The sequence below is a fragment of the Heterodontus francisci genome, chromosome 29 (assembly GCF_036365525.1).
Source record: "Heterodontus francisci isolate sHetFra1 chromosome 29, sHetFra1.hap1, whole genome shotgun sequence".
NCBI classification, from domain to species: Eukaryota; Metazoa; Chordata; class Chondrichthyes; order Heterodontiformes; family Heterodontidae; genus Heterodontus; species Heterodontus francisci.
In genome coordinates, this window is record NC_090399.1 from 54210624 (window position 1) to 54234555 (window position 23932).

At 45.5% G+C, this 23932-nt stretch overlaps 3 protein-coding genes across 8 annotated transcripts in view; all 3 read left to right on the forward strand.

Moving 5' to 3' along the window:
• The window catches only part of LOC137346307 (zinc finger protein 271-like), a 48255-nt gene that overhangs the window by 18148 nt on the left and 6175 nt on the right, over positions 1 to 23932 (forward strand). For 2 of the 6 annotated variants that reach the window (XM_068009791.1, XM_068009792.1), the window contains exon 2: positions 3185 to 3231. The exons of 1 other annotated variant lie outside the window; for it this stretch is intronic. The gene's annotated coding sequence lies outside the window, so the exon portion shown is untranslated. Of the gene's footprint in view, positions 1 to 3184; positions 3232 to 6190; positions 6430 to 21187; positions 21230 to 23932 lie in introns of those variants that run through there. 3 more of the 6 variants (XM_068009796.1, XM_068009793.1, XM_068009794.1) reach the window with 3 other exon arrangements.
• Positions 3183 to 23932, forward strand: part of LOC137346310 (zinc finger protein 271-like) — an 82695-nt gene continuing 61945 nt past the window's right edge. The window contains exon 1 of the mRNA XM_068009797.1: positions 3183 to 3231. The gene's annotated coding sequence lies outside the window, so the exon portion shown is untranslated. The remainder of the gene's footprint in view (positions 3232 to 23932) is intronic.
• On the forward strand, positions 7028 to 11345 carry LOC137346311 (zinc finger protein 271-like). Its single transcript, XM_068009801.1, has one exon. It carries the CDS (start codon positions 7348 to 7350, stop codon positions 8167 to 8169), a length of 822 nt encoding a protein of 273 aa, XP_067865902.1. The 5' UTR covers positions 7028 to 7347; the 3' UTR covers positions 8170 to 11345.

Below are 23932 nucleotides of genomic sequence, written 5' to 3' on the forward strand. Positions count from 1 at the left end.
CTAATCAGACAGGTTTTCTTGACTTTAAACTAGACAGATAAAAGTTTATTATTCTTAATACTCTAAACCAGTTAAAATTACTAAAAATATGCTACGCATTCACATACTCATTCACACGAGAGTCACACACACACACACACACACACACACACACACACACACACACACAGATTACAGAGGGAAAACAGAGTTGGGTGGTTGGAGTAGAGTCCAGAATAAACAGCATTTAAATACTGAATATCAGTCCCAGAGTTCTCAGTTGCAAGTGTAGTCCTGAAGTTCCTGTTGGGCCACGTGCACAGTTGCAGGCTTGCTTCTCAGTTTCCAGAAGGCAGAAGAGGGCGTTTGATCTTTGTTCCCTATGTGTTGTTGGTGGTCTGTAGGCTGGAGGCTTTACCAGTTGCAGCCAGGGCTTCTCTGGATCATTACAGGAGAGAGAGAGAGAGATTTGCTCTTTGGATGGCTTCTCAGTTACTGTTCTTTCCTTTCTATCTGAAAAAGCATACGATCTCTTCAGAGCTGCCCAAGCAGTCACATGACATTACCAAACCCCTTTGAGTTTTAATGAGGTCCTTCCAGAAGCTTCTCTGATATTTAAGGCTCTACTCCTCAAATTGTCCAGTCACACTTGGCGGGGGTTGGCTGTTTCAAAGTCAATGGGTGTCGAAGGTCCTTGAAGACTGTACTGATTACCCATTTCAGGTAGTTTAATCATTGTTCTGGCTAAGTTGAATCAGTCACGTCTCCAGTCTACTCTGTTGGTGTTTCATATATAAATTGAGGTGGCCATCTTGGCTGCCAGCTTTTCTTTTTAAAAGTTATTTGTAAGAATTTCCAGTAAGAGTCTCAGACAAGGTTCCAACTGACAAAATTAATATCTCCCATTTGGCATGTAGGGTTTTCATGACTGCTGCACTGTCAGAGAGTCAGTAATGAGGGAGTGCTGCATTGTTGGAGGGTCAGTACTTATAGAATGCTGCACTGTTGGTGGGCCAATACTGAGGGAATATTGCATTGTCAACAGGTCAGTACTGAGGGAGTGCTGCAATGTCGGAGGGACAGTACTGAGGCAGCGTTGCACTGTCGGAGGGTCAATACTGATGGAGCACCATACTGTGGGATGGTCAGTGCTGAGGGAGTGCAGCACTGTCAGAGGGTCAGTGCTGAGGGAGTGCAGCACTGTCAGAGGGTCAGTACTGAGGGAGTGCTGCACTGTCGGAGGGTTGGTACTGAGTTGGAGGTTCGGTGCTGAGGGAGTGCTGCACTGTCGGAGGGGCTGTGAAGTGCTTTGCAACATCCTGAATATATGAAATAAAAACAGAAAATGATAGAAATACTCAGCAGGTCCAGCAGCATCTATGGAGAGAGAAGCAGAGTTAACGTTTCAGGTTTGTGACCTTTCATCAGAACTGGCAAAGATTAGAAATATATTAGATTTTAAGAAGTGAAGGTGGGGAGGTGGGTGATGGGGAAACGGGCATGGGACAAAGGCAAATGTAGTGTTAATGGTACTGGTGAAAGATAAAGCATTAGTCCAGAGAGAGCTTTAATGGCAGAATAATAAGCAGCTCTGCCCAAAAGCACAACATGAAAAACCAAGTTTAAGGGACATGGTAACAAAATAAAATAACAATAAAAAAGTAAAACATTAAAAACAGTCCAGTCATGCTCTGAAATTGCTGAACTCAATATTGAGTCCAGAAGACTGCAGAGTGCCTAACTGAAACCTGAGGTGCTGCTCCTTGAGTTTGCATTGATGTTCACTGTAACACGACAGCAGGCCAAGGACAGAGATGTGAGCATGAGAGCAGGGGGGATGTGTTGAAATGGCAAGCAACCAGAAGCTCGGGTCGTGCTTACAGACTGAGCAGAGATGTTCGCAAAGCAGTCTCCCAATTTGTGTTTGGTCTCCCCAATGTAGAGGAGACCACATTGTGAGCAGCGAATACAATATACTAAATTGAAATAAGTACAAGTAAATCGCTGCTTCACATGGAAAGAGTGTTTGGGGCCTTGGATGATGAGGCAGAGGAGGTAAAGGGCAGGTATTACACCTCCTGCGATTACATGGGAAGATGCCGTGGAAAGGGGATGAGGTGTTGGGGTGATGGAGGAGTGGACCAGGGTGTTGCGGAGGGAATGATCCCTTTGGAATGCTGACAGAGTAGGGAAAGGGAAGATGTGTTTGGTGGTGGCATCACGCTGGAAGTGGCGGAAATGGCGGAAGATGATCCTTTGGATGTAGAGGCTGGTAGGGTGGAAAGTGAGGACAATCGGAACCTTGTCACGGTTCTGGGAGGGAAGGGAAGAGATGAGGACTGAAGTGCAGGAAATGGGTTGGACACGGTTGAGGGCCCTGTCAACTACAGTGTGGGGGAATCCTCAGTTGAGGAAAAAGGAATAAATGTCAGAAACACTGTTGTGGAAGGATGCTTCATCAGAGCAGATGTGCAGAGATGGAGAAACTGGGAGAATGGAATGGAGTCCTTACAGGAGGCAGGGTGTGAGGAAGTGTAGTTAAGGTAGCTGTGGGAGTCAGTGGGCTTATAATGAATATTAGTGGACAGCCTATACCCAGAGATGGAGACAGAGAAGTCAAGGAAGGGAAGTGTCGGAGATGGGCCATGTAAAGGTGGGAGAAGGGTGGAAATTTAGAAGCAAAGTTGATGAAGTTTTCTAGTTCGGGGCAGGAGCAGGAAACGGCATTGATACAGTCATCAATGTACCAGAAAAAGAGTTGGGGGAGAGGGCCTAAGTAGGACTGGAACATGGAATGTTCCAAATACCCCACAAAATGATAGGCATAACTGGGACCCATGCGGGTAGCCAAAGCAACAATTTTTATTTGAAGGAAGTGAGTGGAGTTGAAGAAGTAGTTCAATGTAAGAACTAGTGCAGCCAGGCAGAGGAGGGTGGTGGTGGACTGGAATTGGTTGGGGCCAAATATGAAAGTTCTTGCTCTTTCCCTCCTTTATTTCTGTTCACTGATTCATTGACTGGATTGAATTTTCACAAAATTCAAAGCATGAATAGGAAGTCCCGCCCTATCATCTCTATTTGGCTGAGCAGTGTTTGCAAGAAAGGAATGGATGGGTTTGCAGTGTGTTTGAGGCACTGATTGGCTGCAAGAAAAGCTAATCTGCGAATCCAACCAATCATCTCTTTTCCTGCTCTTCCCCTTCAGCAGCTGGTTCACTTCCTGACAGAGACTGAAAACCAAGTGAGGAGACGGTGAGTAACGGAGCAGAGTTTGTACAGATTGTATCCCATAATATCCACACTAATGTTCAGGTCTGAACATCCAGTGAGTGACGGAGCAGAGTTTGTACAGATTGTATCCCATAATATCCACACTAATGTTCAGGACTGAATATCATTTTGTTGTGATTTTATTCAGATTTGTCTGATTGAATTATTTAAGATTTGTCAGTGTTTGCGTTTTTAGCAAAAGCAGCCTATTTCAAATGCTGCTTTTTCACGCTGTATTAAGATGCTGTCGAGCTTTGACAGAGTGCGAGAGCAAGAGGGAAGCCTGTGTGGCAAGGCCGTATGTGGAGTGGGGTAAAAGACAGAAAGTTAGGGATAGAGCAGGGACCCGTGGGGATAGAGGGCAGTGAGGGAGCTGAGGCCCCAGGGGGTGGATTGCTTGTGGGTTTCGGGTGTGGGGGTGTGGTTGAGCTGTGCGGGACAGGGGTGGGCGAGAGCATGGATCCAGAGAGTACAATCACAAGCAAGGACCCGGGGAGCTGGGGGAAGAGAGGGAGCCCGTGTGGTTGGGGCGGGGGGATAGAGAGAGGGCAGAGACCCCAGAGGACTGGGGATCAGGGGGAGTGAGAGATATAGATCAGGGACCCAGGGGATTGGGGCCAGAAGAGACACAAAGTGAGAGAACAGGGATCCGGTGTGGGGCGGGTGGGGGTTAGTGTGTGGAGAGAGACAGACAGAGAGTGAGAGAGAGAGGGAGAGCAAGAGAGAGAACAAGGACCCGGGAAAGAGAGAGCAGGGTCCTGGGGGAAGACAGAGAGAGCAGGAGAGGAAAGGAGAGCAGGAGAGAGTTGAGATCAGAGCTCCAGAGGGAGAAAGAGAAGAGGGATCTGAGGGAGGGGGAGAGAGTGAGTGGAGAGTACACAGATGGTACAGCTTGATGTTCGTAGTATTGCGATAATCTCGTTCAAGCCAATTCTGACACCACACGAGAGGAAAGATGTGAAGGCATTAGAGAGAATGCAGAAAAGATTTACCAGATTGGTTCCAGGGATGAGGGACTTCAGTTACATGGATAGACTGGAGAAGTTGTTCCCACAGGGAAGAGAAGGTAGAGAGGAGATTTGGTAGAGATGTTCAAAATCATGAGGAGTCCAGACAGAGTAGATAGAGAGAAACTGTTCTCGTTGGTGGAAAGGTCGAGAACCAGAGGACATTGATTTAAGGTGATTGGCAAAAGAAGCAACTTGGACATGAAGAAATACGTTTTTTCGCAGCAAGGGGTTTAGGATCTGGAATTCACTGCCTGAGAGTGTGGTGAAGGCAGATTCAATCATGGCTTTCAAAACGGAACTGGATAATTATCTGAAGAGAAAAAAATTGCAGGGCTACAGGGAAAGGGTGGTGAAGTGGGACTGGGTGAGAAGCTCTTGCAGAGAGCTGACACAGACACGACGGGTCGAATGGCCTCTTTCTGTGCTGAAACTTCTGTGATTCTATGATTCACATTGAAGATATCCAGTTACAGGAGGCAGGACTCACAGTGATGCTGGAGAAATGTCACCAGATGCTGTGTGTCGGGGATAATGTGGGTGTGGATACTTGGAGATGCTCTGGGGCTAAAGAGGGCCTCCCTCAACAACAACCTGTATTTTTATAGCACCTTTATCATCGTAAAATAGCCCAAGGCACTTTACAAGAATGTTGTCAAACAAACCACAACAGCAGTCCATAAAAGGAGATATTTGGACAGATGACCAAAGGCTTGGTCAAAGAGATGGATTTTAAGAAGCCTCTTAAAGGAGGAGAGAGAGGTGAAGAGGTTCAGACAGGAAATTCCAGAGTTTACAGCCCAGACAGTTGAAGGCACGGCCACCAATGGTAGAGTTATTACAATCGGGGATGCTCAAGAGGCTGGAATTAGAGGAGTGCAGATATCTCAGAGGGTGTGGGGCTGGAGGAGGTTTTAGAGATAGGGAGGGGCGAGGACATGGAGGGATTTGAAACACGCTCAATAATCTCACTAAAACTAACAGGTGTGAGATTTCCTGGGAACAGTGGGTTATTCCTCACATACTGTTAGAACTGTGGACAAACAATATAACTCCGATGAGTTAATGAAAGTAGAATGGTTAATAAGCAGTACTGATTGAAGACAATGTATTAAGATGTCTATTCCAGCTGGTACCTGGGTCTTTACCACGTTTCACAGCTTCAGGAACCCAGACACAAAGACAACACTGACACCTGCAGCTCTTACTAGTTACCACTTTAAATCAAATCAAACTTCCAGGCTGCAGCTTCGAGTGGGAAAAGCATTCTGTTCACAGCCTTGGGACTTAACCCCTTAGGAACTGAATCTAATACAACAGAAATATTATAAGTTATTGTCAGCCGTGGTTTAGTTAACACTCTCACCTCGGAGTCAGAAGGTTGTGGGTTTAAGGCCCATTCCAGAGATTTGAGCACTGAGGCTGACACTCCAGTGCAGTACTGAGGGTGTTAAACTGAGGCTCCCTCTGTCCACTCAGGTGGACATAAAAGATCACAGGGCACTATTTCAAAGAAGAGCAGGGGAGTTATCCCCGGGATCCTGGTCAATATCTATCCCTCAATCAACATCACAAAAACAGAATAGCTGGTCATTATCACATTGCTGTTTGTGGGATCTTGCTGTGTACAAATTGACTGCTGCATTTCCGACATTATAACAGTGACTGCACTTCGAACGTACTTCATTGGCTTTAAAGTGTTTTGGGACATCTGGTGGTCATGAAAGACGTTATATAAATGCAAGTTCTTTTTCAAGTCTTCAAAAAATCCAGCACAGGCAATCCAGGCAAAATCCATTGATCCACATTTACTGCCCCCACAGTTCAGTCACCTGCTGACCCTCCCTGGGCACCAGTCTCCCAGTGAGGGGTCAGCACCTTCAGAGACGGGAGAGAATCGGAGGAAAATCACTCATTATTTTATTGTGTTACAGGAGTATCTCACCGTATTAAATCAGAGAATAGAGAGTGGATAGACACCACACCCAGCCAAGACCCGAGGAGATCCCGGACATCACCCCAGGGACAATTCCACAGAAAAAGCATCTCCAATAAATCTGATTGGTCAGGATAAGTGAAATTAACCAGTGTCCAGCGTCTAATCAAAACCAAAGCTTCCATCGGTTTGGCTGTGGGATATCAGTCAGTCCAGGAGATTGAGGGAGTGTAACGGGTGAGATTGGAAAGACGTCTCTCAGGTTCCACAAGCAGTGGTTTTCACACAGTCATTGGTGTTCCTGAAATGCTGGAACAGCCACTCAGGTGAAAGGTCATTTACGGTGAGGGGCGTAAGGACTGCTCCGAGTGTGAGGAGGGCTTTGAGTGTTCATTATACCTTGTGAAGCATTGGCAGATCCTGACAGGTGTCTGACGTTTGCTGAGGGCTTTATATGATTGTTGAACCTCCTCATCCACAGACGGTGAGAGTGTAGACAGTCTTAGTGACACCATTGTGTCTCCTGTAACACGAGGGCAGCTACATGGCAGAGAAAACAATTGAATGTGGACAATTTTAGGAGTCTCTGCATGTTCATCAGGCCCTGTGAATCCTCAATCCACCAACACAGAGGAGAGGTGGTTCTCGTGTGAAGTGTGTGAGAAGACCTTCATACGTCCATTGTATCATCTGAAACACCAGTGCACTCACACAGGAGAGAAACTGTTCAAGGTCGAGGTGTGTGACAAAACATTCTCTCAATCATCCCACCTCCTGGTCCATCGGAGAACACACACGGGAGAAACCCTTCACATGTGACATTTGAAACAAAGCTTTCCCAAAGTTGTCCAATCTCTTACAACACCAGCGCATTCACACATCGGAGAGAGCGTTCAGGTGTGGGGTGGGTGTCAGTCCCTTCATCACCCATCAATGCTAATACAGCACCAACACATTCACACCGGCAAGAAGCTGCTGCAGTGTGAGGTTCACGACTAATTGTTTGTGACCTCCTTGAGCTTGCAGGTTCACCAGTGCACGTACACAGGGGAGAGGCCCTTCAGGTGTGAGGTGTGTGACAATTCCTTCACTCAGTCTTCGCATTTTCTGCAGCACCAGCGTATCCACCAAGGGAAGAGGACGTTCAGCTGCCAGATGAGTGATAAAGCCTTCACACGGTCCTCAGCTCTCGTCCAACACCAGCGGACGCACACAGGGGAAAAGCCCTTCAGGTGTGAGGTTTGTGACAAAGCTTTTGTGAGATCGTCCACACTCCTGGTCCACCAGCGAGTGCACACGGGGGAGAAACCTTTCCGCTGTGAGGTTTGTACAAAAGGTTTCACACTGTTATCTACCCTCCTGATACACCAGCGGATCCACACAGGGGATAGACCTTTCAAGTGCGAGGTTTGTGATAAGACCTTCACGCAGTCATCGACCCTCCTTCACCATCACAGGATCCACACAGGGGAGAAACGGTTCAGCTGTAGGGTTTGCCAGAAAGCGTTCACACACCCCTCGAGCCTGCTGCAACACCAGAGGATTCACACAGGACAGAAACCCTTCAGGTGTGAGGTGTGTGACAGAGCCTTCACACACACATCCCGTCTCTTGGAACACCAAAGGATTCACAGGGGAGAGAAACCCTTCAGGTGTGAGATGTGTGATAAAGTCTTCACACGCTCCTCAAACCTCCTGGCTCACTACAGGACCCACACGAGGGAAAAAACTTCCCGCTGTGAGTTTTGTAAGAAAACCTTCCCACATTTGTCAGACCTGGTGGAACATCAGCAAACCCACACAGGGGAGACCCCATTCAGGTGTGAGTTCTGCAACAAAGCTTTCAAACAGTTGCCTGATCTCCTGGAACATCAACGTACTCACACGGGAGACAAACCCTTCCAGTGTGACGTGTGCCAGGAATGTTTCACCTACTCTTCCTCTCTAGAGCTTCACCAGAGTCTCCACACGGGATAGAAACCCTCCGAGATTGACATGTACCAGTGCGGTTTCACCATCTCCTCCTCCTCCTCCCTTCCAGTATGATCACTGCAAGAACTGCTTCACTGACATAGCCACGTCGGCTTGGAGCAAACTCAAGTCCTCCGGCATTACGATGGTCTTCAGAGCTGTCTCCAGGCTGCCTTGTCCCCCTGCAGCTGAGCAGCTGTTCCATTGTGGTACCTGTTGTGAATTTGCAGCAACATCACCAAGCTTACCCAGTTTCACTGCATGCAGATCCGTGAGACAGTGTAGGGGGGCAATGGACCAATCTGATCCATTTGAATGCAGTGGATGTGAGCTTCATCTGTGTTTGGTTGTAAAATATTTCCGAATTTGTATCTGGACCAGAGCACTGGGATTTCAAATCAAGAAATGGCCTGCGGTGTCTGACAGAATGTCTCATAATATGCGTGCAATCACTGAACTCAGCAGCCGGCTTGATTGGCATGCCATCCACCATTTTAAACATTCACTCCCTGCACCACTGGCACACAGTGGCAGCAGTGTGTACCATCTACAAGATGCACTGCAGCAACTCGCCAAGCCTCCTTTGACAGCAGCTTCCAAACCCGTGATATATTCCACAAGGACAGCAGAGGCACCAAGGACCTTGAAATACCTGTGAATGTTCTAGTTCAGTGCTAACTGAAATCCCTGGGGTATCTAACTAAGATTGTCAACACTGCAGCATTGACCTGCAGTCTTCAGCAATTAGACATTAACCTTCAGCACACTGCTGTGGGCAACCTGTGAGTAAAATCACAGAGGCATCAAAAAAAGATTGTCTGTTGGCCTTACCATCCATGAGCTTATTGTGGATGATCACATTGACATCATGGCTTTGACGGAGACATGGCTGAGGGGTGACGGCACCTTTCCCCTTAATGAAGCTTCCCCGTCCTGGCTATACCTTTTACCATCTGTCCTGCTCAAACCGCCATAGTGATACTTTAGCTCTTGTCTATAAATCACACCTTGGTCTGTCTCCTTACTCCTCTGGCAACTTCTCCACCTTTGAGTTCCACCCCTCGTATTTCTCTTTTCAAAACTTTGTTCTGTGCGGCCCACCCAAGTGTCACTCCAGGTTTCTCACTGAGATATCTTCACTGCTTTCCTCCCTCTGCCTCTGTGCTGAGCGGCTTCTTATCCTCGGTGATTTCAATCTCCATTTCAATTCGTCATTCTCTCTCTCCTCGGAGTTTACTGCCCTCTTTCCTTGCCTAAATCTCTATCTTCATATAAACTCTCCGACCCATACATGTGGCCAGTCCTTTGATCTTGTTATGTGGCCACACTACTCCCATTGTAATTATCTCTGAGAAGGAAATCTCTGATCATTTCCACTCTCTACCCACATTGCCCTCCACCTCCCAAGCCCACTTCTTTCTGTGTCAGACTCTGGAAAAAGCTTTCCCCCAAAATCACCCGCCTCTGCTCAACTATTTATCCTTTAACCTTGAATTCATCATGACAGCTGGGAAGCTATTGCTTTGCTGAATCACACCCTCTCCATGACCTTTAATGCCCTTGTCCTCACTGGGACTATTATTCTTTCTCACCCTAATCCGTTCCCCCTAGTATACCCTCCTCTCCACTCCCTTCAGTCCAAGGGATGCAGACCTGAATGTCTTTGGTATACACCTGGTTTAACCGTTCATCATCAGTTCTGGCTGGACCACTTAAAGCATTATCAGCCTATACACTCTCTCTCACTAATACTGCCCACTATTCAAAGATCAGCCTAGAATGCAAAGATAATCCTGGCTTCTCTTCACCACAAACCATCTTAAACCACCCTTTCCTGCCTCCTTCACACTCCTCTCCAACAGTAAGTGTGATCAGCTCATGGGCTTTTTTGTTACAAAGGTCGAGACAATCTGTTGAGCTGCCTCTGCTGCTTGCTTTCCTTCCACTAGCCTATTTGGCCTAACTTCCTCTAAGCTTCCCCCTTGTCTTAACTCTGATTTTGCATCTTTCTCTAGTTTCTCTCCTCATGCCCCCTCCGAGTTCCTCTTGGCAGTGAGACCCACCTCCTGCCCTCTGGAGCCTGTTCCCACTAAACTGCTGACCACCCAACTCCCCTTCCTGGCTCCCATGTTATCTGACATTGTTAATGGCTCTCTCTCTCTTCAGGTATCTTTCTTTACTCCTTCAAATCTGCTGTCATCACCCCTCTCCTCAAAGAAACAACCCTTGACCGCCCATTCCTACTGCCCCATCTCCAACCTCCTTCTCCTCTCCAAAGTCCTTGAAGTTGTCGCACCTCACAAATCTGTGCCTACGTTTCTCGTAACGTCTTGTTTAATTTCATCCAATCAGCTTTCTGCTTTTGACACGGTACTGAAATGGCTCTATAACTCTTTAATGGGATGTGGACTTTGCTGGCCAGGCCAGCATTTGTTGCCCATCCCTAATTGCCTTTGAGAAGGTTGTTTTGAGCCTCTTTTTTGAACTGCTGCGGTCTATCTGGTGCAGGTACTCCCACAGTGCTGGATTTTGACCCAGCGACAATGAAGAAACGGTGATATAGTTCCGAGACAGGATAGTGTGTGGCTTGGAGGGGAACTTGCAGGTGGTGGCATTTCTATGCATCTGCTGCCCTTGTCCTTCTAGGTGGTGAAGCTTTTGGGTTTGGATGGTGCTGTCTAAGGAGCCTTGGTGAGTTGCTGCAGTGCATCTTGTAGATGGTGCACACTACTGCCACTGTGCGTTGGTGGTGAAGGGACTGAATGTTGAAGGTGGTGGTTTGGGTGCCCATCAAGCAGACTGTTTTGTCCTGGATGATGTCGAGCTTCTTGAGTGTTGTTGGAGCTGCACTTATCCAGGCAGCTGGAGAGTATTTCATCACATTTTGACTGCGACAAAGGTAAACTATTCCTCCTCGTCCTTTTGCCCCGTCTGCAGATTTTGACTTGTGTGACCACACCATTCTCCTCCCACGTCTGTCCGCCATCGTCCAGCTGGCTGGGACTGCACTTGTCTGATTTCATTAGTATCTGCCCTGTTGTAACCAAAGAACCATCATCAATGCTTTCTCTTCCCATTCCTGCACCATTACCCTTTCCTGTTCTAATATCAATGCTTCATCTCCTTGTGTTCACAGGAGTGTTGAATAAATGAGTAAACCTGTAATGCATGACTCTGACTATCTGACTGTAAATCAGTAGGAGGGAATTAACTCATTTAACATAGAACGAGAATCTGACCAAAGTAGATCAGTTCAGGTTGGAGCAATTGACTTGTCCCTGATTGGGATGGTAAGGAAATTCAGAACAAATTAAATCAGCACCTTATAAACATGACAATCGGGGCAGGGAAATACTGAGTCATAGATAGGCTTGAAGGAGACGGATAAACAAAAAAAAAATCAGTGCGTCACAGTGTAAAATCAGACAGACACAGGATTTGTTTTTACATTAGTCTATGGACTGTGTCTGTCTGATTTTACACTGACGCACTGATTTTTTTTTTGTTTATCCATCTGCTTGAAGAAATGGTCGCAACTGCACCCATGCAAGCATTCACTCTCTCATGCCCACACACACACAAGAATAGAGAGGAAAAGGGTAAGAGGTTTGAAGTGAGGTAGGTGTTCAGGGTTCACAATAAACCTGTTGAATTTTCTTGGAGGACGGTTTCTCTTTTTAAGTTGCAGGTCTGGGTGTTTGAAGTTTTCAAGTAGTTGAGACTTCAGACTGGAGGTGGTGGTCACTGTTCCGTTCCCTGCTTCACCAAGTTAAGTGTAGACTTTGTAGCAGGGTGTGTTTCTTGTTTTGGCTGGTCTTTCCACAGCCACTGGCTAGATTTCCTCTCTGAGATGTTGTTCTGATCTCTCTCTCTCTGTCTCCCCCCCCCCCCCCACCTTCCCCCCCGTCCACACACAAAAATCTCTCACATTAACCTCTGTTGGGAGATGCATGATGCTCTCCCTGTGGTGACCACACAATGGACCAAGATGTGGCTACTTCACACCACCTTTGTTTCAGAAGAACACATTCAATTCAGGAATGTCTCTTGATGGTTTCAGAATCGGTGTAATTGACACCTTTCATCTTGGAATGTGTCCTCATGTCCATAACAGACTGTGAGACCGTTTGAATGTACAGGCCGAGTCAGCTGACCATCGGCTGCTATTTTGCAGCATATTGTCCACTTTCTAGAGGAAAAGGCATTTTATTTCCTAACTCTTCTGTTTGGTTCTGTATTTTCATCACTGGATTTCTCATGAGTGTGATACCATCTTTCTCATAACTTCATGTCTGAAATCTACAATAATCTCTAATGTCCTTTAGGGAAGGAAATCTGCTGTCCTTACCTGGCCTGGCCTACATGTGACTCCAGACCCACAGCAATGTGGTTGACTTGTAAATGCCCTCTGAAATGACATAGCAAGCCACTCAGTTGTATTTAACCGCTACAAAGTCAATAAGGAATGAAACCAGACAGACCACCCGGCATTGACCTAGTCACCAGAAATGACAACAGCAAACCCAGCCCTGTCAACCTTGCAAAGTCTCCTTACTAACATCTGGGGGCTTGTGCCAAAGTTGGGAAGAGGCTTTCAATGTTGCAAAAAGTAGTAGCAAGTCAGGGGATTGGGACTGTTTTAGAAACCAGCAAAGGGCCACCCAAAGGGTTCATAAAAAGGGGAAAAATAGAATAAGAATAAACTAGCCAGCAATATAAAAACAGATTGTAAGTACATAAAAAGGAAGAGAGTAGCTAAAGTAGATATTGGTCCCTTAGAGGCAGAGACAGGAAAAATAATCATGGGGAATGAGGAAATGGCAGAGGCATTGAATAAATATTCTGTCTCAAATAAAAACAAGAAACGCTGGAAATACTCAGCAGGTCTGGCAGCATCTGTGGAGAGAGAAGCAGAGTTAACGTTTCAGGTCAGTGACCCTTCTTCAGATTTCCAGCATCCGCAGTATTTTGCTTTTATTTTAAATATTTGGTCTCTGTCTTCACAGTAGAACTAAAAGTGAGATCAGTGTGGATGTTCCCATTGAAGAATCAATGGGTCAGGTTCTAAGTTCCGTACCAGAAATAGGCAGTAACTTAGAGTGAGGAAATTAAGGATATTGATGTCAGTTGAGATAAAGTATTGGAGAAACTTGAGGGACTAGAATCTGACAAGTCCCCAGGACCAGATGGCCTGCATCTTAGGGTTCTAAAAAAGATAGCTGCAGAGATAGTGGATGGCTATGATTTTCCAGAATGCCTTAGATTCAGGAATGTTCCCATCAGATTGTAAGTTGGCAAATGTTACACTGCTTTGCAAGATGGAGGTAGAGAGAAAACAGGCAACTGCAGGCCAATTAGCCGAACATCAGTTGTTGGGAAAATGCTGGAAACTATTACTAAAGAAGCCTTAACATTGCACTTGGAAAAGCAGAGTATGATTAGAACAAGCCAGTATGGTTTTACTAAAGGGAGATCTTGTTTGACGAATCTGTTAAGAGTTTTTTGAGGATGTAACTAGTAGGGTAGATAAAGGGGACCAGTAGATGTTGTATACCTGGATTTTCAAAAGGCATTTGATAAGGTGCCACACGAAAGATTAATAGGCAAGAAAAGGCCTCACGGTGTTGGGGGTAATACATTAGCATGGATAGAGGTTTGGTTAACAGACAGGAAGCACAGAGTGGGCATAAATAAGGCATTTTCAAGTTGGCAGACAGTGAATAATTGCAAGGATCAGTGCTAGGGCCTGAGCTATTTACAATCTATATTAATGACTGGGATGAAGAGACAGAGAGTAATGTATCTAAGTTTGCTGATGATACAAAGCTCGGTGGAAAGGTAAGCTGCAGGGAGGATGTAGAGAGGCTGCAAAGAGATATAGAACAGGTTAAGTGAGTGGGCAACAAGATGGCAAATGGAGTATAATGTATGGAAGTGCGAAGTTGTTCACTTTGGTCATAAAAATATAAAAGCAGAATATTTTTTAAAACGTGAAACTGGTAAGTGTTGATGTTCAGAGAGACTTGGGTGTACTCGTACAAGGAATGCACAAAGTTAACATGCAGGTGCAGCAGGCTGGTAGGAAAGCAAATGGCATGTTGGCCTTTATTGCAAAGGGATTGGAGTACAAGAATAAAGAAGTCTTACAAAAATTTTACTGAGCTTTGGTGAGGCCGCACCTGGAATACTGTGTGCTGTTTTGGTCTCCACATTTAAGAAAGGATATACTTGCACTGGAGGCAGTGCAGCGAAGATTTACTAAATTGGTCCCTGGGATGATGGGGTTGTCTTGTGATGGGAGACTGAATAAATTGGGCCTATATTCTCTGGAGTTTAGAAGAATGAGAGGTGAATAAAAATGAGAAATACAAGATTCTGAAAGGGCTTGACAGGCTAGAAGCTGAGAGATTGTTCCCACTGGTCGGGGAATCTAGGACACAGTCTCAGGATAAGGGGTCAATCATTCAGGACTGAGATGAGGAAAAATTACTTCACTCAAAGGGTTGTGAATCATCGGAATTCTCTACCCCAGAGGGTTGTGGATGCTCCATCATTGAATACATTGAAGGCTGGGATAGATAGATTTTTGGTCTCGCAGGGAATCAAGGGATATGGGGAGTGGGCAGGAAAGTGGAATTGAAGCCCAAGATCAGCCATGATCATATTGAATGGCGGAGCAGACTCGAAGGGCCATATGGTCTACTTCTGCTCAATTTCTTGTGTTCTTGGGAGGGCTGTCCCACAGACTAGTCAAGCACAGCCTGACATAGTCATACTCACGGAATCATACCGTAGAGACAATGTCCTAGATACCGCCATCACCATCCCCGGGTATGTCCTGTCTCGTCGGCAGGACAGGCCCAGCAGAGGTGACGGCACAGTGGTATACAGTCAGAAGGGAGTTGCCCTGGGAGTCCTCAACATCGAATCCAGACCCCATGAAGTCTGATAGCATCAGGTCAAACACGGACAACGAAATCTCCTTCTGATTACCACCTACCACCCCCACCCCGCCTCCCCTCAACCAGGTCAGCTGATGAATCAGTACTTCTCCATGTAGAACACCACTTGGAGGAAGCACTGAGGGTGGCAATGGCACAGAATGTACTCTGGGTGGGGGATTTCAAAGTCCATCACCAAGAGTGGCTCGGTAGCACCACTACTGACCGAGCTGGCCGAGTCCAAAAGGACATATCTGCTGGACTGGGTCTGCAGCAGGTAGTGAGGGAACCAACAAGAGGGAAAAACATACACAACCTCGTCCTCGCCAGTCTGCCTGCCTCAGATGCATCTGTCCATGACAGTATTGGTTGGAGTGACCACCGCACAGTCCTTGTGGAAACAAAGTCCCGTTTTCACATTGAGGAAACTATCGATTGTGTTGTGTGGCATTATCACCATGCTGAATGGGATAGATATCGAACATATCTAGCAATGCAAAACAGGGCATCCATGAGGCACTGTGGGCCATCAGTAGCAGCAGAATTGTACTCAACCACAATCTGTAACTTCATGGCCCAGCATATCCCCCACTCTACCATTACCATCAAGCCGGCGGACCAACCCTGGTTCAATGAAGAGTGCAGAAGGGCATGCCAGGTGCAGCACCAGGCATACCTCAAAATGAGGTGTCAACCTGGTGAAGCTACAACCCAGGACTACTTGCATGCCAAACAACATAAGCAGCATGCGATAGACAGAGCTAAGCGATCACATAACCAATGGACAACATCTAAGCTCTGCAGTCCTGCCACATCCAGCCGAGAATGGTGGTGGACAATTAAACAACTAACTGGAGGAGGTGGATCCACAAATATCCCCATCCTCAATGATGGGGGAGCCCAGCACATCAGTGCAAATGATAAGGCTGAAGCATTTGCAACAATCTTCAGCCAGAAGTGCTGAGTTGATGATCCATCTCGGCCTCCTCCTGAAGTCCCCTGCATCACAGATGCGAGTCTTCAGCCAATCCGATTCACTCAATGTGGTATCAAGAAACGACTGAAAGCACTGGATACTGCAAAGGCTATGGGCCCTGACAATATTCCGGCAATAGTACTGAAGACCTGTGCTCCAGAACTTGCCGCCCCCCTAGCCAAGCTATTCCAGTACAGCTACAACACTGACATCTACCCAGCAATATGGAAAATTGCCCAGGTCTGTCCCATACACAAAAAGCAGGACAAGCCCAACCCGGCCAATTACCGCCCCATCAGTCTACTCTCGATCATCAGTAAAGTGATGGAAGGTGTCATTGACAGTGCTATCAAGCGGCACTTGCTTTGCAACAACCTGCTCAGTGATGCTCAGTTTGTGTTCTGCCAGGGCTACGCAGCTCCTGACCTCATTATAGCCTTGGTTCAAACATGAACAAAAGAGCTGAACTCAAGAGGTGAGAGTTACTGCCCTTAACATCAAGGCAGCATTTGACCTAGTATGGCATCAAGGAGCCTGAGCAAACCTGGAGTCAATGGGAATCGGAGAAAACTTTCTGCTGGTTGGAGTCGTACCAATTGCAAAGGAAGATGGTGGTGGTTGTTGGAGGTCAATCATCTGAGCTCCAGGACATCACTGCAGGAGTTCCTCAGAGTATTGTCCTAGGCCCAAGCATCTTCAGCTGCTTCATCAATGACCTTCCTTCAATCATGACGTCAGAAGTGGGGATGTTTGCTGATTATTGCACAATGTTCAGCACCATTCACAACTCCTCATATATGGAAACAGTCTGCGTAGAAATGCAGCAAGACCTGGACAATATCAAGGCTTGGGCTGATAAGTGGCAAGTAAAATTTGCGCCACACAAGTGCCAGGCAATGACCATCTCCAACAAGAGAGAATCTAACCATCTCCCCTTGACATTCGATCGCTGAATTCCCTCACTATCAACATTCTGGGGGTTACCATTGACCAGAAACTGAACTGGACTAGCTATATAAAAACTGAAAAGTAAAAACCTCAGCATAATTACAATCTCGACAGATTGATAACATAGAATGTTGATGGTGTACGGAATGCAAAAATTAGAACTTTGGCTATCACCTCATGCTTTTGACTGGTTTGGGCCCAGATTCTAGTTCAGACTAGTTACCCTCCCATCCTGTAACCTCTACAAAAACTACAAAACTGTGGCTATAAGAGCAGGTCAGAGGCTAAGAATCCTGCGGCGAGTAACTCACCTCCTGACTTCCCAAAGCCTGTCCACCATCTACAAGGCACAAGTCAGGAGTGTGATGGAATACTCTCCACCCGTCTGGATGGGTACAGCTCCAACAACAGTCAAGAAGCTCAACACCATCCAGGACAAAGCAGCCCGCTTAATTGGCACCCCATCCACAAACATTCACTCCCTCCACCACCGACGCACAGTGGCAACAGTGTGTACCATCTACAAGATGCACTACAGCAATGCACCAAGACTCCTTCGACAGCACCTTCCAAACCTGCGACCTCTACCAACTAGAAGGACAAGGGCAGCAGATGCATGGGAACACCACCACCTGCAAGTTCCCCTCCAAGCCTCACACCATCCTGACTTGGAACTATATCGCCGTTCCTTCACTGTCACTGGGTCAAACTCCTGGAACTCCCTTCCTAACAGCACTGTGGATGTACCTACCTCACGTGGACTGCAGCAGTTCAAGAAGGCAGCTCACCACCACTTTCTCAAGGGCAATTAGGGATGGGCAATAAATGCTGGGCTAGCCAGCGACACCCACATCCCTGGAATGAATAAAAATAAATAAGGCTTCCACCCCTGCTGCTACCCTAACCATGTCACAAATGATATCTTATGTGACTGTGACTAAGGTGCATCACCTCTCCTCATCCTTCTCTGCAGCTTTTAGCACAGTTAACTGCACCATCCTCCTCCATCACCCCTTCTCTGTGGACCAGTGCAGTGGGATTGCCATCCACTGGTTCCATTCTTCCCTGTATGGAACCAGGGAATCTCCCATAGTCACGTCTCTTCTTACCATTGTACCATTACCACCAGAGTGCCTGAATGAGCTATCCTTGGCCACTGCTGTTCGGACAGAAATAACAACAGAAAAATCAGGATAGGAATAGACCACTAATGGATCCACACAATAAACTCACAGGTAGCGATGGTGAAATGGAAGGAATAGCAAATAATTACTCTCCTTCAGTATCTATCAGGGAGACTGACAAGGTGGGGATGAGATTAGAAGAGACCAAAAATAATATCAAGGGATTTAAGATAGGTAGGAAATAATTAATAAACTAGTCCAACTGAGAGGATAAAACCACTGGTCCAGATGAATTACATCCACACATACTGAAAGAAGCAAGGGAAGAGGTAGTAGAGGAACTGCATATGTAACAATTCATTAGAAATTTCATTAGCGCCAGAGGACTGGTGGGCAGCTGATGTGATTACTATTGTTTTAAAAGAAGATTGAACAAGTTCAGGAACAACAAACATCAGTGATAGGAAAAATAATGGAATCCTCACTCAAAGATGTAAAAAAAAAATCAAGAAACTGACAATATAAGGAGTGGTCAGCACAGATTTCAAAAGGAAAGATCATGCTTGAACAACCATAGTAAATTCTCCGAAGAAGTAACAGAAGTAATGAGCGTAATGTAGTAGATGTCATATATTTGAATTTCAGCAAAGTCTTTGATCATAGTATACTCATGACTAAGGTCAGAACATGTTCACTCAGGGAACAAGGAGCAGAACGGATAGCAAGCTGGCTACAGGATAGGAAAGAGAGTAGGGGTTAAAGGTAGTTATGTCGATTGGCAAATGATAGGAAGTGGTGATCAGAGGGATTGGTGCTGAGACCACTGTTATTCATGATTTACATTAATGATTTGGAATCGTGAATCAGAAGTAGAATTTCAAAATTTGCAGAGCATACCAAATTGAGGGGTATAGTTAATACAGAGGAAGACTACAACAAAATACATGAAGACATTAATAAATGTGCAGAATGGGTGTTGTGTATTTTGCAAATTAATTTCAGTATAGACAAGTGTGAAGTATTACCTTTTGGTCAGAAGAATGAGGAGACTACATACTGTTTGAAAAGTAAAAGTCGAAATGAAGTAGAAGAGAAAAAGCTACGGGGTAAGGAGCAAAGGATACCAGGGCACAGATATACAAATCACTAAAAATAACAACACAGGTTATTAAGGCCATTTTTTTAAAAAAAGCAAACCAAGCACAAGGGTTCATTTCTAGAGAGATAAAACTGAAAAGCAGAAAAATTATGTTAAATGAGTTTTGCACCTTGGTTAAACCACACCTGGAGGACTGTGAAGATTTCTAGTCTCCATATTATAGAAAGAATGTAGAGGAACTGGAGAGTGTGCACAAGAATTCACAAGGATATGGGGCTCTACTTATCAGAAAAGGCTGAACAGGCTGGGGCTCTTTATCGAGAAAAGAGAAGGCTGCGGAGTGACCTAATAGAGATCTTTAAGATTATGAAAGGGTTTAATAGGGTAGAAGTAGAGAAGATGTTTACACTTGCAGGAGGAGAACAAGCCGAGGGGCCATAAATATAAGAAAAATAAATCCAATGAATTTAGGATAATTTTTTTTTATCCAGAGTGGTGCAAATGCTACCATGTGAGTGTGTGGTACAAATAGCATAGATACCTTTAAAGGGAAACTAGATAAGCACGTCAGGGAAAAAGGAAAAGAAGGATATGCTGATAGGGTGAGATGAAGACAAGTGGGAAGAGGCTTGTGTGGAGCAAACTCACCTGAATGGACCAGTTGTGTCAAATGTCCTCGAGACTCGGCCTTTCCAATTTCATATCAAAACAGAAAACACTGAAAATACTCAATATGTCAGTAGCACCTGTGGAGAGAGAAACTGAGTTCATGTTTCAGATCAATGACCTTTCATTGGAAATGGAAGATGTTGGAGATGAAGTTTTTAAGCAATTTCAGAGCCAGGGAAAACAGGGAGTGTGTGAGCAGGAATAGAACAGTGGGGATGGTCTGTAATAGAGCTTGGATCAGAAACCTACCCAGATTGTCCTGGAGTCTCCAGGAATTGGAGACTGATCTCCCGGGCACTGCCACGAGCAAAAACCCAGGGGTTGCAGGGGGAAGGATGGAAATCAGAAGGGTACCAAAATATAAAACAGAAGTTGGGGGAAGAAAGGATGTTTAATTGACAGTTAGGTGTAATCCAGTTGGGTCTGTTTACTTTCAATTATCATGGGAAGCTACAAAGATGAGATGAGGGACAACCAATGGCGGGGTTTGTGGAGAGCGGGATTGGCAGCAGGAGGTCATGTGATGAAAGTCTCCACAGTACGTCCGACCCATATTGTCATCCCGAAGCAGGATAGAGGGCAGGAGAGATTGAATGAAACAAGGGATGATGGTGCAAGGTAAAAGGTGGTGGTACTGATCACCAGTTATATCCTTGGTATTCTCAGTAATGGTCTTTGCCGAGTTTGCAGAGTCACTTTTACCAGTTTAAAATGAAAGGAGAACTAGTATCTGCAGTCTCCATTCCCAGGCAGCTCTCCAGTTTTCAGTCCCTTGTAATTCTGACACTGCTTGAGGGCAGCTTATCCAGCCTTCGATTATTCACCTGATCTCTGCACATTTTTTTATAACCATGCTGGTTGTAATGTGAGCAATGTCTCAACTTATCTCTGCAAAACACTCAAGTTTCCTTTCCAGCTCAGCGAAGCCCCTTTCCTGATTAAAATTGAGGTAAAAAACATATTTAGCATGTTTGCAGCCTGTGTCATATTAGATGTCATGCCTTTACCTGACCCCAGTTTCAGTGTTCACAGTCCAGTTAATTATTTTTTATATTTCAATATCACCAAGCTACTTTCCTCACACATTTGGGTCTATGTCTATGTGGTCTGTAAGGGTTAACTAGCAGACATCTGCTCATTATTTCACCCTGGAATGGGAGGAACTGCTTCTTAGTTTCAGCTCATTGGCTTAGAATTTTGATTGGCTATGAGAGACATCAATCAGAGTCAATCCACTCAGCCCAGTGTCTCCACCTCCTTCCGCAGCTGGTTCACTTCCTGCCAGAGGCTGAAAACCAAATGAGGGGCGGTGAGTAAAGGAGCAGAATTTGTACAGATTGTATCCCATAATATCCACACTAATGTTCAGGACTGAATATCCAGTGAGTAAAGGAGCAGAATTTGTACAGATTGTATCCCATAATATCCACACTGATATTCAGGACTGAATATCCAGTGAGTGATGGAGCAGAGTTTGTACAGATTGTATCCCATAATATCCACACTAATGATCAGGACTGAATATCCAGTGAGTGATTGGATGGAGCAGAGTTTGTACAAATTGTATCCCATAATATCCAGATTAATGTTCAGGACTGAATATCCAGTGAGTGATGGAGCAGAGTTTGTACAGATTGTATCCCATAATATCCACACTAATGTTCAGGACTGAATATCCAGTGAGTGATGGAGCAGAGTTTGTACAGATTGTATCCCATAATATCCACACTAATGATCAGGACTGAATATCCAGTGAGTGATGGAGCAGAGTTTGTACAGATTGTATCCCATAATATCCACACTAATGTTCAGGACTGAATATCCAGTGAGTGATGGAGCAGAGTTTGTACAGATTGTATCCCATAATATCCACACTAATGATCAGGACTGAATATCCAGTGAGTGATGGAGCAGAGTTTGTACAGATTGTATCCCATAATATCCACACTAATGTTCAGGACTGAATATCCAGTGAGTGACGGAGCAGAGTTTGTACAGATTGTATCCCATAATATCCACACTAATGATCAGGACTGAATATCCAGTGAGTGAAGGAGCAGAATTTGTACAGATTGTATCCCATAATATCCACACTAATGTTCAGGACTGAATATCCAGTGAGCATTTGATAAGATACAACATGGGAGATTGGTTAAGAATGTAAGAGTCCATGGGATCCAGGGCAATTTGGCAAAGTGGATCCAAAATTGGCTTAGTGGCAGGAGGCAGAGGGTGATGGTTGAGGGTTGTTTTTGTGAGTGGAAGCCTGTGATCAGTGGTGTACCTCAGGGATCGGTGCTGGGACCCTTGCTGTTTGCAGTGTACATTAATGATTTAGACATGAATATCGGAGGTATGATCAGTAGGTTTGCAGATTTTTTTAAAATTTTTTTTTTGTTTTTATTTAGAGATACAGCACTGAAACAGGCCCTTCGGCCCACCGAGTCTGTGCCGACCATCAACCACCCATTTATACTCATCCTACACTAATTCCATAAATTTCCTCAATTTGTTTGGAATATGGAACGCACTGCCTGGAGAGGTGGTAGAGGCAGGAACCCTCACAACAATTAAGTATTTCGATGAGCACTTGAAATGTCATAGCATACAAGGCTACGGGCCAAGTGCTGGAAAATGGGATTAGAATAGATAGGTGCTTGATGGCCGGCACAGACACGATGGGCCGAAGGGTCTGTTTCTATGCTGTATGACTCTTTGGAGCAGAGTTTGAACAGATTATATCCCACAATATCCAACTAATGTTTTGGACTGAATATCATTTCCTTGTGATTTGTTCAGATTTGTCTTTGGTTGAATTTATTTATTTAGAGATACAGCACTGTAACAGGCCCTTCGGCCCACCGAGTCTGTGCCGACCAACAATCACCCATTTATACTAACCCTACAGTAATCCCATATTCCCTACCACCTACCTACACTACTACGGGCAATTTACAATGGCCAATTTACCTATCACCTGCAAGTCTTTGGCTGTGGGAGGAAACCGGAGCACCTGGCGAAAACCCACGCAGTCACAGGGAGAACTTGCAAACTCCGCACAGGCAGTACCCAGAATTGAACCCGGGTTACTGGAGCTGTGAGGCTGCGGTGCTAACCACTGCGCCACTGTGCCGCAGTTACAGTTATTTTAAATGCTGCTTGTTGACACTCTGCTGTCAGGCTGTCCAGCTTTAACTCTGAGAATGAAAGCAGAAACACAGGGTTGGGGGGACTGGAGAGAGTGGAGGTGGAGTGCAGGGACCCAGCAGGAGAGAGAAGAGAAGAGAGAACAGAGACCCAGATGCGGGGGGAGAGTAAGTGGAGAGTACACAGAGGGTACAGCTTGATGTTGGTAAGATTAGGACAAGCTCGTTCAAGCCAATTCTGGCACCACACTATAGGAAAGATGTGAAGGCATTAGAGAGGATGCAGAAAACATTTACAAGATTGGTTCCAGGGATGAGGGACTTCGGTTACATGGATAGACTGGAGAAGCTGTTCCCCACAGGGAAGAGAAGGTTGAGAGGAGATTTGATAGAGATGTTCAAAATCATGAGGAGTCGAGACAGAGTAGATAGAGAGAAACTGTTCTCATTGGTAGAAGGGTCGAGAACCAGAGAACATTGATTTAAGGTGAGTGGCAAAAGAAGCAACAGTGACATGAGAGAGTGGTGAAGGCAGATTTGATCATGGCTTTCAAAACGGAACTGGATAAGTATCTGAATAGAAACAATTGCAGGGCTACATGGAAAGGGTGGTGAAGTGGGACTGGATGAGAAGCTCTTGCAGAGAGCTGACACAGACACGACGGGTCGAATGGCCTCTTTCTGTGCTGAAACTGTTGGATGATTCTATGATTCATATTGAAGATATCCAGTTACAGGAGGCAGGACTCACAGTGATGCTGGAGAAATGCCACCAGATACTGTGTGTCGGGGACCATGTGGGTGTGGATACTTGGAGACACTATAAGGCTAAAGAGGGCCTCCCTCAACAACAACCTGCATTTTTA

What these genes read in the sequence shown, in the direction of transcription:
- LOC137346311 (XM_068009801.1), top strand. Translation starts at nt 7,348, where the DNA reads ATGAGTGATAAAGCCTTCACACGGTCCTCAGCTCTCGTCCAACACCAG.